Source organism: Tachyglossus aculeatus, chromosome 5 (assembly GCF_015852505.1).
Source record: "Tachyglossus aculeatus isolate mTacAcu1 chromosome 5, mTacAcu1.pri, whole genome shotgun sequence".
NCBI lineage: Eukaryota > Metazoa > Chordata > Mammalia > Monotremata > Tachyglossidae > Tachyglossus > Tachyglossus aculeatus.
The window spans coordinates 99,207,201-99,222,071 of record NC_052070.1 but is presented as its reverse complement, the minus strand read 5'-3'; the positions used below and the strand labels follow the sequence as shown (position 1 = coordinate 99,222,071).

General features: G+C 44.4%; 1 protein-coding gene across 1 annotated transcript in view; it reads right to left on the bottom strand.

The window, feature by feature from the left end:
• The window catches only part of AGBL1 (ATP/GTP binding protein like 1), a 655,387-nt gene that overhangs the window by 489,963 nt on the left and 150,553 nt on the right, over window positions 1-14,871 (bottom strand). The window contains exon 16 of the mRNA XM_038747354.1: window positions 4,602-4,746. Coding sequence (XP_038603282.1) covers window positions 4,602-4,746 — 145 coding nt within the window. The remainder of the gene's footprint in view (window positions 1-4,601; window positions 4,747-14,871) is intronic.

Genomic DNA, 14,871 nt, shown 5'->3' with positions numbered 1-14,871 from the left:
GCACTGTTCTAAGCGCTGGGGAGGTTACAAGGTGATCAGGTTGTCCCACGGGGGGCTCACAGTCTTAATCCCCATTTTACAGATGAGGAAACTGAGACCCAGAGAAGTTAAGTGACTTGCCCAAAGTCACACAGCTGACAATTGGTGGAGTCAGGATTTGAACCCATGACCTCTGACTCCAAAGCCCGTGCTCTTTCCACTGAGCCACGCTGTAGAACTCTCCTCACCCTCCTTCTCTAATTTTCTCTCTTGTAACCCATTACGGACTGCTCATCTGTAGCAGAGAGCCTTCAGATGGTAACTATTTTAGTCCTTACCAACTTGAGCGACATAAGGGCCGATTCCAAATCCCATTACCCTACCACTGAAATATCCAGCTGAGGATCTCCCCGGAGGCTGGAATTTAAACACATACAGCTGGCTACCCGCAGCAACTTCATAAACTAATAAATACATTATGGAACGCTTTAGCTTCCGATCATTACACATATTTAAATAATGACGCGACTGGTGGCGTTCGATTCATTTTTAACATCCCCATCACCATCCAAATTTTGCCCTTGATACTGTTATTTTGACAGTTGCCCCACAGCTCCATCCGGAGACATCTGGTAGAGATCAGTTTGGAAAAACAACATCCTAATTAAGGCTTTTACAAAGACAAATGAAAGAATAGGTTGTAGAGTCCCAGACATGTTGGAAAAACCATCCCAGACATAGAACCCAGGCTGTAAAAATGTCTTTAATTATCAAACGTGTACCACATTATTAGAGAGCTTTCCCAATCTTCAATTCCAGGAGGAAGCACATTTCCCATTTGTCATGCTGACCTCTTCTTAGTAAGGACTAATTCTGCCACCCCCCCAGTGTCAATCAGACTTAATCGGTCCCTGACCTGTTGGAAGAAAACCACTTGTCCCCGGGAGGTGTCCAAAAATGAAATTGGCCATCATGAGTTTCAGAGAGACTGCTTCTTTCTCTGCCCACTCTAGTAAAAATGGTTTCCAGAGGAAGCTCCGGGGACTGAGACCAGCTGGGCTAAAACCCCACACACCGCAGCCGTGTTTTTGATTGAATTTTCCACTCCTTATTCCCATCCTTGTTCATGCCATTTTATTCATTCCAATCTATCCCCTCCTCTTACTCCTCTTCATCTAAGCATCACATGGTACTGATTGAGTACCCTTCTAAACTTAGAGCACTTGGAAATTGAGTAAATATCAATGGTATTTACTGAGTGCTTACCGTGTGCAGAGCACTGTACCAAGTGCTTGGGTGAGTAGATAGAAAGTACATAATAAAAGTAAAGGATTTGGTCTCTGAATTCATGGGAGGGAAGTTAGAAACAAGAAGTCAAAGTTCAGTAGCTAAAGGAATAACAGAATAAACTCAAACGATAAGAGCACAAGGAAACTATAGCATAAATAACAAAACTTCTTGTCCATCTACTGCTGCATCAAATGGAAATTCCTTACCACTGCCTTTAAAGCACTCAATCACTTGGCTCCTTCCTATCTTACCTCGCAAATTTCCAACTACAACCCAGCCCACACACTTTGCTTCTCTAACACTGACCTACTCACTGTACTATGATCTTATCTATCTAGCTGAAGACCCCTTGCCCATGTCCTCCTTCTAGCCAGGGACTCCCTTCGCTTCACATCCAATAGATGATCACGTATTGAAATCACATCTCCTCCAAGAGGCCTTCCCCAACTAACCTCTCATTTCCTCTAATCCCTCTTCCTTATGCATCACCCTTGCACTTGGGTTTGTATCATTTAAGCAGCGTGGTTCAATGGAAAGAACATGGGCTTGGGAATCAGAGGTCATGGGTTCTAATCCCGGCTCTGCTGCTTGTCTGTGTGTGACTTTGGGCAAGTCACTTAACTTCTCTAGGCCTTAGTTACCTCATCTGTAAAGTGGGGATTGAGACTGGGAGCCCCATGTGGGACAACCCGATAACCTTGTATTCCCCTGCCTCCCCAGCACTTAGAACAGTGCTTGACACATAGCGCTTAACAAAAGCCATCATTATTATTTATTATTAAGCACTTGATATTCACCTCACCCTCAGCCCACAGCATTTAGGTACATATCCATAATATATTTTTATGTCTATCTCCCCTCTAGATTATAAGCTCGTTGTGGGCAGGGAACATGTCTACCAACTCTGTGGGACTGTGCTCTCCCAAGCGCTTAGTACAGGGCTCTGGAGACAGTTAGTGCTCAATAAATTTGATTTAATAATAATAATAATAATGGTATTTGTTAAGTGCTTATTATGTGCAAAACACTGTTCTAAGCACTGGGGGGATACAAGGTGATCAGGTTGTCCCATGTGAGGCTCACATTCTCCCAATTTACTGATTGATTTGATTAGCACTTACATGTTAAGCACTGTACTAGGGGTGGATACAAGATAATCAAATCAGACACTATCTCTGTCCTCCATGGGACTCACAGTCTAAGGGGTAAAGAGAACAGGTAATTCAGTCTCATCTTGGGCTTCAAGGCTCTCCATCACCTCGCCCCCTCCTACCTCACCTCCCTTCTCTCCTTCTACAGCCCACCCCGCACACTCCGCTCCTCTGCTGCTAATCTCCTCACTGTACACCCGGCCCACGTCATCCCCCGGGCCTGGAACGCCCTCCCTCTGCCCATCCGCCAAGCTACTTCTCTTCCTCCCTTCAAGGCCCTACTGTACATATCTATTCTATTTATTTTATTTTGTTAGTATGTTTTGGTTTTGTTCTCTGTCTCCCCCTTTTAGACTGTGAGCCCACTGTTGGGTAGGGACTGTCTCTATATGTTGCCAACTTGTACTTCCCAAATGCTTAGTACAGTGCTCTGCACACAGTAAGCACTCAATAAATACGATTGATTGATTGATTGATTGATCTTACAGATGAGGAAACTGAGGCACAGAGTAGGTAAGTGACTTGTCCAGGGTCACAGAGCAAGCAAGTGGTAGAGCTGGGATTATAATTAAGGTCCTCTGACTCCCAGCCCTGTACTTTTCTCACTAGGGCACACTACTCCCAAACTACCACCATGACCAGCAATGTATTTCCAATGCACATTCATGGAATGCTGTTTTATTCATCCCTAGTGAAATGCTTTATAAACTCACCAAATTAATTTATGTTGTGCCCTCCTTTCCTCTTCTCCCTCTCCCTTCTGCATACCTTGACTTGCTCCCTTTATTCATCTCCCCTCCTAGCCCCACAGCACTTATGTACTTATCTGTAATTTATTAATTTATATTAATGTCTGTCTCCCCCTCTCCCCAGACTCTAAGATCATTGTGAGAAGGGAATGGGTCTGTTTATTGAGATACTGCACTCTCCCAAGCGGTTAGTACAGTGCTCTGCACACAGTAGGTGCTCAATTAATATGATTGAATGAATGAATGAACTGTGGGAAGAAGAAACCAGAATTCGTAAACCCATGTTTTATAAAAAGTGGTGTCTCTTACAACCCCTTTCCATCACCTTAAATAAGGAACTCCTCCACATTCCACTTTGTAGGGACACGTTCTCAATCATTGTGCCAATACCTCATTGTAGGAACAAGAGACCAAAGTGCCTGAAAAACATCATATTCTGGGAAGTCAACCTGAGCTGGAGTTACTAGAATCATTTCACAGATGTGGAACTAGAAGTGCCGATCACTGACTGACCCAAGGTCACATGGCGTGGCTTAGTGGAAGGAGCCTGGGCTTGGGAGTCAGAGGACGTGGGTTCTAATCCCGATTCCTCCACTTGTCTGTTGTGTGACCTTGGGCAAGCCACTTAATTTATCTGTTCCCTGAGTTACCTCATCTGTAAAATGGGGATTAAGACTATGAGCCCCACTTGGGACAAATTGATTACCCTGTATCTACCCCAGTACTTTGAACAGTGCTTGGCACATAGTAAGTGCTTAATAAATACCATAATGATTATTATTATTATTATTAGTGGATTCCCGGTCCAGTCTGGAATACTCCCATCAACTTGAAAACAGTCTAGGCCTCCCCTCTCTGCTGGGAGAACATCCTACCTTGAATGCAACAAATTTACATTTTTTATGGTATTTGTTGAGCATTGATATGTACCAGGCACTGTTCTAAGCACTGGTGTAGATACAAGGTAATCAGGTTGGACACAGTCCATGTCCCACATGGGGTTCAAGTCTTAATCCCCATTTTACAAATGAGGCAACCAAGGCACAGAGAAGTTAAGTGACTTGTCCAAGGTCACACAGCAGACAAGTGGCAGAGCCGGGACTAGAACCCAGGTCCTTTACACTCCCCGGTTCCTGCTATATCCGTTGGGCTATGCTGCTTCTCAACATTCTCCTGTTCTGCTCTCCTAATCCTAAAGTAAATCCCCTGAATCCCAGAAGCCACAAAACATCAAACTCGCCCAAAAGGGGATTAAATCTCAGTGAAGAAGAAGCCATTTGCCAGATGGCACATCAGGGCTCCGCCTGAGAGGTTTTCAAAGAGTAAGACTCCCTTCCTGCCCTTCCTCCTTCATTCCACACAATCTCCCCCACCCCCACCCCCTGTGTCCCACCTCCAGAGCAAAGTGAAGAAAGGCAAGAAGTTACATTACCATCAGAGCAGTGTAGGTGTAGGGATAATGATAAGCCAAGTAGCAGACGTCTGCATGGTGAGGAAAAGTGATGGCAAAAGTGAGGGTATAATAGCCTTTCCTTCCTGCTTCTCCAACTGCGGCTTTACTCTGGCGATAGTGATTTCTGAAGAAACAGACCAGGGGAGTGGGGAAGGAGGAGAGGGGCAAAGAGGCAAGAGAGAAAACTCAGTAAGACTCTCATTTCCACTTCAGAATCACCATGAGACAACCCAACTAGAGCTCCTTCCATTCCCACATTTCTTGGGTTTTAGAAATGGAAGAGGCTTTGGTGGTCCTGCTGAGAATCATACTTATTTTTTCAACTTGAGCAGTTGTTTGGGGGATGTATGTGATCTGGGAGGGTTTCAAAGAGTTAACAGACCAGACAACCATCATGTGAACCTCTCAGATCTTGGATGAGTAAATCTAAGAGCTGTCTGGATTAACAGCTCCATGGAGCTGGCAACTGTGCTCAGCATGTGGGGAAGATTTGCTACTGAGGATCTTGTCTCCTTCTCTAACCACTTGGAAATCTCAGCTCCTTCTGCCCCCTAAAATACTTTCTACCCAATCATCCTAGAGAGGCTTAACTCCCATTAGGAATTTCCTCCTGTTCAAGGGTGTTCATTTTCATCTAGCAAAGATGGAAAGCCAATTTTTGTATGTTAGTGAGAAGTCATGAGGTAAATTGCCCCCAGAAGTACATTTCAAACAATATTTTCCCTACACTGAACCAATTATGCTCTCGCCCAACCTTCCGTCGCTAAGAGTATGACAACAGTTTGCTGACGGATGTTATCATCAACATTGCATTAAAATGCAGAATACAGAAGGATACCAAAAGATGGAACACCTCCTTTGAAAAAGTACAGTGGTTTATTTTTCCACTGTGGTTTCTGTTACCTAAGGAGAGTAAAGAAGAAAGGGAAGGTGGAGGAAGTTCATTCTTGGCAGAATTTACATAACAATCAGCTTTTCCCCCTCTCCTTCCCCTCTCCCCCTGCACCACCCCCATCACACAACAAATTCATGATCCTATTGCTTCTGTGGTTTTTTTTCGTGTGAATTTACTGATTAAAGGTCATTGGCTGGAGCACTATGGACTATAGTTCATCAGTGATCTCCTTCTCTCAGTGCACCACGGCCTGAACCTGTAGCATTCTGATGATTTCTGGAAAAGGACATCTCCAGTTTACAAGATACCCGTGGGGGTGGTGTAAAATAAGCCCTGGGTTGATCATTTCCTGTTTAATCAATCAGCCAGTGGTATTTATTCAGAGGAGCAGCATGGTGTAGTAGAGAAGCAACATGGTGTAGTGGTTAGAGCACAGGCCCAGGAGTCAGATGGTCATGGGTTCTAATCCCAGCTCACCATGTGTCTGCTGTGTGACATTGAGCAAGTCACTTCACTTCTCTGTGCCTTAATTACCTCATCTATAAAATGGGGATTGGGACTTGGAGCCTGTCCTGAGGTGACCCTGGGGTACCGTCCATCTCAAGGTCAAATACTATCTCATGACCACCTGAGCCATTCGGCGGAACTCGGAAGTGAGGGTGGGATACCGCCCCCACGACCAAAACTGCTAGATTGACAGCCCAAGCCGGGAATACAGAAGGTGTCCCTCGCCCCCATGCCAATCAAATTAGGTATGTAGGAGGGGGGGAGTGCAGAGATTGGATAGACTGAGGCCGGAAGCTGGAATGGCCTAGGGGCACAGGTGATAAATACGTGCCGCCTCTGACCTTCAGGGTCAGAACACCGAGACACGCAGCAGCAGGAAGAGCTGCAGCAGCGGCGGCAGCCCACGTGTCTTTCTCTGCCCAAAAGGCCAGATGCCCGCTCTGCAACCAGAACCAACACACTGAGGCAAGGGCCGCAGGATGGGTGAGTGTTTCGTGGGTGGGACCCAAGTGCCCCGCTGCTGATGGGAATCATGAGTGGATTCCTCCCATGTAGGGAGAGCACATGGTGAGAGCTAGCCACCCACCACAGGAGCGGGTAATGGAATGAATTCCTCCCATATGGGAAAGTAAGTGGATTCTTCCCGAGTGGGAAGTGCACATGGGTGAGAGCTAGCCGCCTCACCCATGCGTGATTAACGTATGATTGTGTTCCTCCCGTAGGGAAGCTCAAATATTGCTAATTGATTACATTCCTCCCGAAAGGGAAGCTCAATCCATTGTGCCTAAACAACTAAATAATTCAATTCGCCTCGCAGAATAAATTTTATATAAAACTCAGGCTTTCCGTCCCCGGCCTCTCTCTCTCTCTCGCCTCGCCGATTACTGAACGAACCTGTCCCCAGATGACAGGTGACAGAGACCTATTTGGGACAGGGATTGTTTCCAACCTGATTTGCTTGTATTCACCCCAGTGCTTAGTACAGTGCCTGGCACGTAGTAAGCACTTAACAAACACCATAATTATCATTATTATTTATTGAGCACCTGCCATGGGCAGACCACTGTACTAAACACTTGGGAGAGTTCAAGATGTTAGAGAAACGTTCCCGCCGCACAACAAGCTTACAGTCTGTTTAGCTCTAGTGAAATGGTTCTCTTGGTGTGTTCACCCATGAGTACCATCTGGATCCCCATTCCTAATTCACATTCCTTCCCCAATATCCTCTCAAGTTGTGAAAACTTTCCAGGAGCTAATACTCCAATCAATAGAAAGAACGGAAAGAACCAGATGGTAACTCTGAAAGCATGTGAGCTGCTGTACTTTGGATCCCCTTTATAGATGGATTCTTGTAAAATGTGTTTCACCATTGCAAGTGTACAGTGTACTGAGCAGCTGGTGCCAGTTAATTACACCTCTCTGCACTGGTGTAATGCAGAATCACCCGGCAGAATGAAAGAAGCCAGCGGTGACCAATCGGGGTATTGGACCCGCCTATTTCTCTGTCATCCAGTCATTCGGGGAATGCTCACCTATCAGAATCTGGGATGAGACTGGGACCTGTTGATTCATGGCTAGCAGCTGGCTCTTTCATACACGATCAGCTGCATGAATCAGAAACTGACTGTTGGCTTTCCAGCAGCCAATGTAACCCTTGTAAGCCGAGTTACTGGTAGGGACAGACCACTGACTTTAAGGTACTCTAATAGTTCTTACCCCTTAACTCATCCCTGCTTCTCTACCAGTACACCCTGGCTCTAACGCTTTGCTCTTCTCAAGACAACCTACTCGCTCTGTCTCATTCTCATCTCTCTCAACCCGAACAACTCACTCACGCCCTCCCTTCTGCCTAAAATTCCATCCCTCCTGCACATCTGGTAGACCACTACCTTTCCATCTTTAAGAACTTTCAGAAATCACTTCTCCTCCAGGAGGCCTTCCTGATTAACCTTTCACCTCCCCATCCCATTCCCCCCCACCCCCTGCTCTGTCAATATTTCCGTGCCCCCTAAACACTTGGTCTCTTGCCCTGCCTCCAGGGCACTAGATGCCCATCTATCAACTCTGTTATATTGTACTCTCCTAAGCATCTTAGTATAGTGCTCTGTACACAGTAAGTACTCAATAAATATGATTGATTATTTGAGTTACACACTATCATTTTCCCCTACTAGCAATTTTCTTTGGAGCCAATCTCTCCACGTAGTTTGTAGAAGGCAGGGATTACGTCTATCTTTCTTTTATGCCATATTTTTAACAGTGTGAAATTTCTGGCATTTATGCAAGTCTGATAAAATCCCATTCTTCAGTTCAGAAATGATGCTGCTCACAATGAGACACTCTCTGTGGGTGTTGTTGAGAGAGAATCTCTCGCACTCTGTACTCATGAAAATGGCCCATTGCTAAGGGCGTTGTCAAAGAGGACTACTATCACTTCTAAGCAAGAAATCGGCCCAGGACCGTCTAGGTTTCCTAGGACTTCAGATGGGAAAAGAAACTTAAGGTTTCTGTGAGAAGCAGCATTTCCCTGAAAGACAATAGGCAGACCCCAAAGAAATCAGACAGTAAGAGGATTATTAGCTTAAAATATAACCCACGGCCAAACTGGAGGCCTTCAGATACTGAGCACAGGACACTTAAGTGCATTCCTGGAGGATGTGTGGAAAGAACTGATGATAAACTGATCTCATCCCCTCTATAAATTAATGGAGCAAGGACAGGAAAGCTGCACGTTTAGAGGGGATGTAATTGGCATTTATGAAGTTATGAAGAGGGTGGAAAAGGAGAATAAAGACTTGTTGTCCCACCCACTGAAGCTTGAGAGGGGCATGTTCAGATCAAAAGGAAACCTTCGTTCACCCTAAAGGTGATCATCATCAGGAATTCAATCTCACAGGACGCTGTGCAGCCAAAAAATTCAACTGGCTCAAGGAGAATACTTATGGACAAGTAGTCCCTATTGAGTTGCTAGAGGGAAAGGTAGGGATGAGGGATGATTCAGTCCAAAGGTTGAGACAGAAGTCCTGAAAAGCACCACCTTTTCCTCTTGGTGCTTTGTTCCACCATCAAAGATGAACCACTGGAGAGGCTGGACCACCTGTCTGACCCAGCTAGGGCATTCCATATTTTCTTAGTACAGTGCCCTGTGTACAGTAAGTGTTCAATAAATACCACAGATTTTTCTTTCATGGTATTTGTTAAGAACTTACTCCATGCCAGACACTGTACTAAGCTCTGGGATAGATACACGATAATCAGGTTGGACATATAAAGTGCCTGTTCCACATAGGCCTCATTTTACAGATGAAGTACCTGAGGCACTTTAAGTGGCTTGCCCAAAGTTCATTCATTCATTCATTCAATCATATTTATTGAGCGCTTACTGTGTGCAGAGCACAGTACTAAGCGCTTGGGAAGTACAAGTTAGCAACATATAGAGACGGTCCCTACCCAACAGCGGTCTCACAGTCTAGAAGGGAGAGACAGACAACGAAACAAAACATATTAACAAAATAAAATAGAGTAATAAATATGTACAAACGTATATACATATATACATACATATATATATGTATATATATATACAGGTGCTATGGGGAGGGGAAGGAGGTAAGGTGGGGGGGATGGGGAGGGGGAGGAGGGGGAGAGGAAGGAGGGGGCTCAGTCTGGGAAGGCCTCCTGGTGGAGGTGAGCTCTCAGTAGGGCTTTGAAGGGAAAGCCCTTCAAAGGGAAAGTGAAAGTCACACAGCAGACATGTGGAAGAGCTGCGATTAGAACCTAGGTCCTAATTGATTCTAGGGAATATAAGAGTCAAGAATACTTTCTCCTCTAGCTACATGCTTTCAAAAAGTTATTTCTTAGGTTTGGAGTTGTCCCAAACTGAGTTGTTCCCAATCTATCAATCAGTAAATCGGTGGTATTTCCGATGTGCTTACTATGTGCAAAGCATTGTACTAAGCACTGGAGGGAGTACAGTCCAATAGAGTTGGTAGAAATGATCCCTCAAGGATTTTTATCCACTGTGGATTTGCCCTTAAGCCCTCCCTGGAAATTTGCTTCATATAAGCAGTGTAGGAAAGAGTGTGGGCCTGGGAACCAGAAAACCTAGATTCTAATCTTGGCTCCACCACTTGCCTAGTTGGGTGACCTTGGGCAAGTCACTTAACTTCTTTGTGCCTCATTGTCCCCATCTGCAAAATGGGGATTCAGTACCTGCTCTCTCTTAGAACAGTGCTTTGCACATAGTAAGCACTTAATAAATGCCATCATCATCATCATCTTCTTAGACTGTGAGCCTCATGTGGAATAAGGACTGTGCCTGGCCTGATTAATTTATATCTACCTAAGCACTTAGAACAGTGCTTGGCACATAACCATAAGTGCTTAACAGATATCATAAAAAAACAAGGGAATCACCCAAGGTGAATGCAGCTCTGAATAGATAACTAGACTTGCCTGTACTCTCCCAAGTGCCTAATACAGTGTTCTGCACATAGTAAGTGCTTGATAAATACCACTGATTGATTCAAACTCACAGCTTAATAGAGAAAGACTAATCAATTGACTGTGTCATTCGGCTGCTGTAAGAGTTGGGCTCTACCCCATGTGTCCTACAAGGGAACACACATGTACCCTTTCATGAATATAATCCATTTGCCCTTGAAAAAATGGACTGAGAATTCCTCTTGTTCTCTAAACAAAAGTAAACAAATGCTGAAGTAACGAATGGATTAGATAGTCTTATAATGAACAGCTTCTAATAATCTAGAGCAACAAAGTCATCTAAGGCCCCTATGACAGTGACATTTCTAATAATCTATAAAATGTAAAACCTATCTCCCAAGACCTATCGGAAGGACCCATGACAGTAGTTCTCCTTTATGACATTCATCTTCCTGAGGGAGCTGTTCTGTCTACCCTCAATGAGGGACGATGAATATCAGAAGAGATCAAACAGTGTATATACCCAGGTCATGGCCTCCTCTTACTGTCCTGCCAACCTCTGAAATTGACTTTGGTTCAAGCTGAGAGAACGTGCAAAGGAAAGAGAAATAGTGTAGCCTGGTAGAAAGAGCGCAGGCCCAGGAGTCAGAGGACTTGGATCTAATTCTGGTTCTGCCAATCGCTTGCTGTGTGATCCTGGTCAAGTCATTTAACTTCCCTGTGCCTCAGGTTCTTCAACAGTTCAAAGGGGATTAAGTACCTGCTGTCCTTCCTACTTAGACTGTGAGCCCCACATGGGACAGAGATTGTGTCCAATTTGATTAACATCTATCTACCCACTGCTCAGAACAGTGCTTGACACATAGTAAGCACTTAAAGTATAATATTAAGAATTAATAATAATGAAGCAGCGTGGCTCAGTGGAAAGAGCCCGGGCTCTGGAGTCAGAGGTCATGGGTTCGAATCCTGGCTCCGCCAACTGTCAGTTATGTGATTTTGGGCATGTCACTGAACTTCTCTGCACCTCAGTTACCTCATTTGTAATATGAGGACGAAGACTGTGAGCCTCCCGTGGGACAACCTGATCACCTTGTTACCTCCACAGTGCTTAGAACAGTGCTTTGCACATAGTAAGCACTTAATACATTCCATCATTAATATTATTATTATGATGATGAGATTGAGCTTGTGTCAGAGGTTTGATTCCCTCCTGTATACTCATTTCCATCACACAGACAAGTGCTTAACAAATTTATATTACTTCTACTGTTACCACCAGATGGAAGGAACCTGGACTGTAGACTATAAGCTCGTTATAGGCAGGGAATGTGTCTGCTAATTCTGTTGTACTATACTCTCCCAAGGGCTTAGTACAGTGCTGTACACATAGTAAGCACTCAAGAAATAGGATTTATTGATTGATTGGAGAATCTTTCATCTTTGATTCATGAAGGGGCTGAAGGGAGAAGCTTCTATTCTTCCCACTCAAAAAGTTGCCTTAAGTTGTGATATTTCATCTGTGTTCACTTCAGAGCCTCTAGTTTGTGGTGACCACCCTTCAAAATAAATATGGTTGGGAATAACTTTGTGGTGGACTGCATTCACAGTTTCAAGTTCTGGTCTCCAAGTTGGCAGTAAGGGGATCTGTCGTAAATCAAATCAAGACCAAAAGCAATGCCAAATCATTAGCCCAACCAGCCCAGAATTTCATCTCCAAAAGTGGCAACAGGATTTTTTTATGGTATTTACTAAATGCTTACTATGTGTCAAAGATTGTCCTAAGTGCTAGGACAGGTACAAGTTAATTAGGCTGGACATAGTCTCCTTCCTGATTAGTACTCACAGTTGAAGTAATAAGGAAAACAGGTATTTTTACATTTTACATTTCACAGTCCCCATTTTACAGTTGAGGAAACTGAGGCAGAGAGAAGTTAAGTGACTTGCCCAAGATCACACAGCAAGCAACTGGCAAGAGCTAGGATTAGAATCCAGGTCCTCTGACTTCTAGGCCCATGATCAGCATGGTCTAGTGGATTGAGCATGGACCTGGGAATCAGAAGGACCTGGGTTCTAATCCCCACTCTGCCATGTGTCTTCTGCATGACCTTGGACAAGTCAGTTAACTTCTCTGTGCCTCAGTTACCTCAGTTATAAAATGGGGATTAGGACCGTGAGCCCCATTTTGAGACAGGGACTGCGTCCATCCTGATTTGCTTCTGTCCACCCCAGCGCTTAGTACAGTGCCTAGCACAAAGTAAGCACTTAACAAATACCGCAGTTATTATTATCATTCTTTCCCCTAGGCTGCACTGTTTCTCATGGGAGGAATCATGGGATGCTTACTCTGTTGAATGGATTAATTGTTAGGGAAGGACCATCTAACATCTCTACCTTTGTTCCTCTACACTGATCAATCAATTAATCAATTGTATTCATTGAGTGCTTACTAAGGGCTTGGGAAAGTACAATACAACAGAGTTGCTAGACCTGATCTCTGCCCACAAGGATCTTACAGTGTAAAAGTCTAACCTTCCCCTTAGTAACGCAATATCAGCCACTCATCAATGAATCAATCTGCAACTCTCTTGGACAATAACATTTTTTGCTTCTACAACTAACTGGGATAATGAATTACACATTCACACTCGCTGTGTAAAAGATGTTTTCTTTCTACTAGTTTAAAAGGTGCTCCTTTGCCCTGATAATAATAATAATAATGATGGTATTTTAGTGCTTACTATGTGCAAAGCACTGTTCTAAGCGCTGGGGAGGTTACAAGATGATCAGGTTGTCCCACGGGGGCTCACAGTTTTAATCCCCATTTTACAGATGATGTAACTGAGGCACAGAGAAGTTAAGTGACTTGCCCAAAGTCACATAGCCGATAGTTGGCGGAGCTGGGATTCAAACTCATGACCTCTGACTCCAAAGCCCGTGCTCTTTCCACTGAGACACGCTGCTTCCCCAGGGTCATGGTACTCACCCTGTCCCAACCCTTGAGGGCTTTCTAAACTTCAAGTTTCTTCCCTCTCAACTTAATAGTAATAATAATAATGATGGTATTTGTTAAGCACTTACTGTGTGCCAAGCACTGTTCTAAATGCTGGAGTAGATACAAGGTAATCAAGTTGTCCGCTGTGGGGCTCACGGTCTTAATCCCCATTTTACAGATGAGGGAACTGAGGCACAGAGAAGTGAAGTGACTTGCTCAAGGTCACACAGCAGACAAGTGGCATAGGCGGGATTAGAACCCATGGCTTCTGACTCCCAAGCTTGTGCTCTTTCCACTAAGCCATGCTGCTTACATTCAACTTGTGAATATTCAAACCTAGCATCCCTTGTCTTTTCACTCTACCCTCGAAACAGGAGCTACTTCATATTCCTCTGTTCATTTTGGCAGCCCCTTTCCAGCAATATTACTTCAGTATAATGTAAGCTCTTTGAGGGCAGGGATCATGACTATTAGCTCTATTGTATTCTCCCAAATGCTTAATACAGTGTGCTAAACACACTAAGCACTCAACAGATATAATTGATTGATTACCTCCTGATGTAAATTCAGTGCCCAGACTTGTGACTAATTTACGAACAGAACGCCAATAACTCACTGTCCTAACCATAAATTTAACTTCCTTCCGGGCAAAGAAACAATCCTCTCTTCCCAGAAGTAAAGCACAGTCTTATGATATTTTGCCCAACTCTATCATGGCATCCCGACTGCCACTTGTCAGCTGTGTGACCTTGGGCAAGTCACTTAACTTCTCTGTGCCTCAGTTACCTCATCTGTAAAATGGGGATGAAGACTGTGAGCCCTACGTGGGACAACCTGATTACCTTGTATCTACCCCAGCGCTTAGAACAGTGCTTGGCACATAGTAAGCGCTTAACAAATACCAACATTACTGTTATTATTATCTGAAGGGGAACATTTCAACCTCCTTCAAAGAGGGGACAGGCCACGGGGAATGTCTGTGAACCCTAGCAGTCACCTTTGGAAGGGCCTCTTAGATGGTTGGTGATTATGTTACCTGGTCTTGTACCAATTGCAAGAAAGGATTGGACAGAGGGGCGAAGGGGGAAAGAGGGTAAGAATTCAGAATTCACCTGTCTACTTGTTGTGTTGTCTGTCTCCCCCTTCTAGGCTGTGAGCCTGTTGCTGGGTAGGGACCGTCTCTGTACGTTGCCGATCTGTACTTCCCAAGTGCTTAGTAACCGTGCTGTGCACACAGTAAGCGCTCAATAAATACGATTGAATCAATGAATGAAAGAAAGAAGCATGTTAACAATCTTTTGGCTGTGGTCCTTTTGGCCTCTGGCTCTGTGTTTCACTCTGCTCTAAATTCTGTGCTGTCCCGTCAGTCTAGTGGCCACCAGAGCTATCTCCACTGGAAGAAAATATGCATA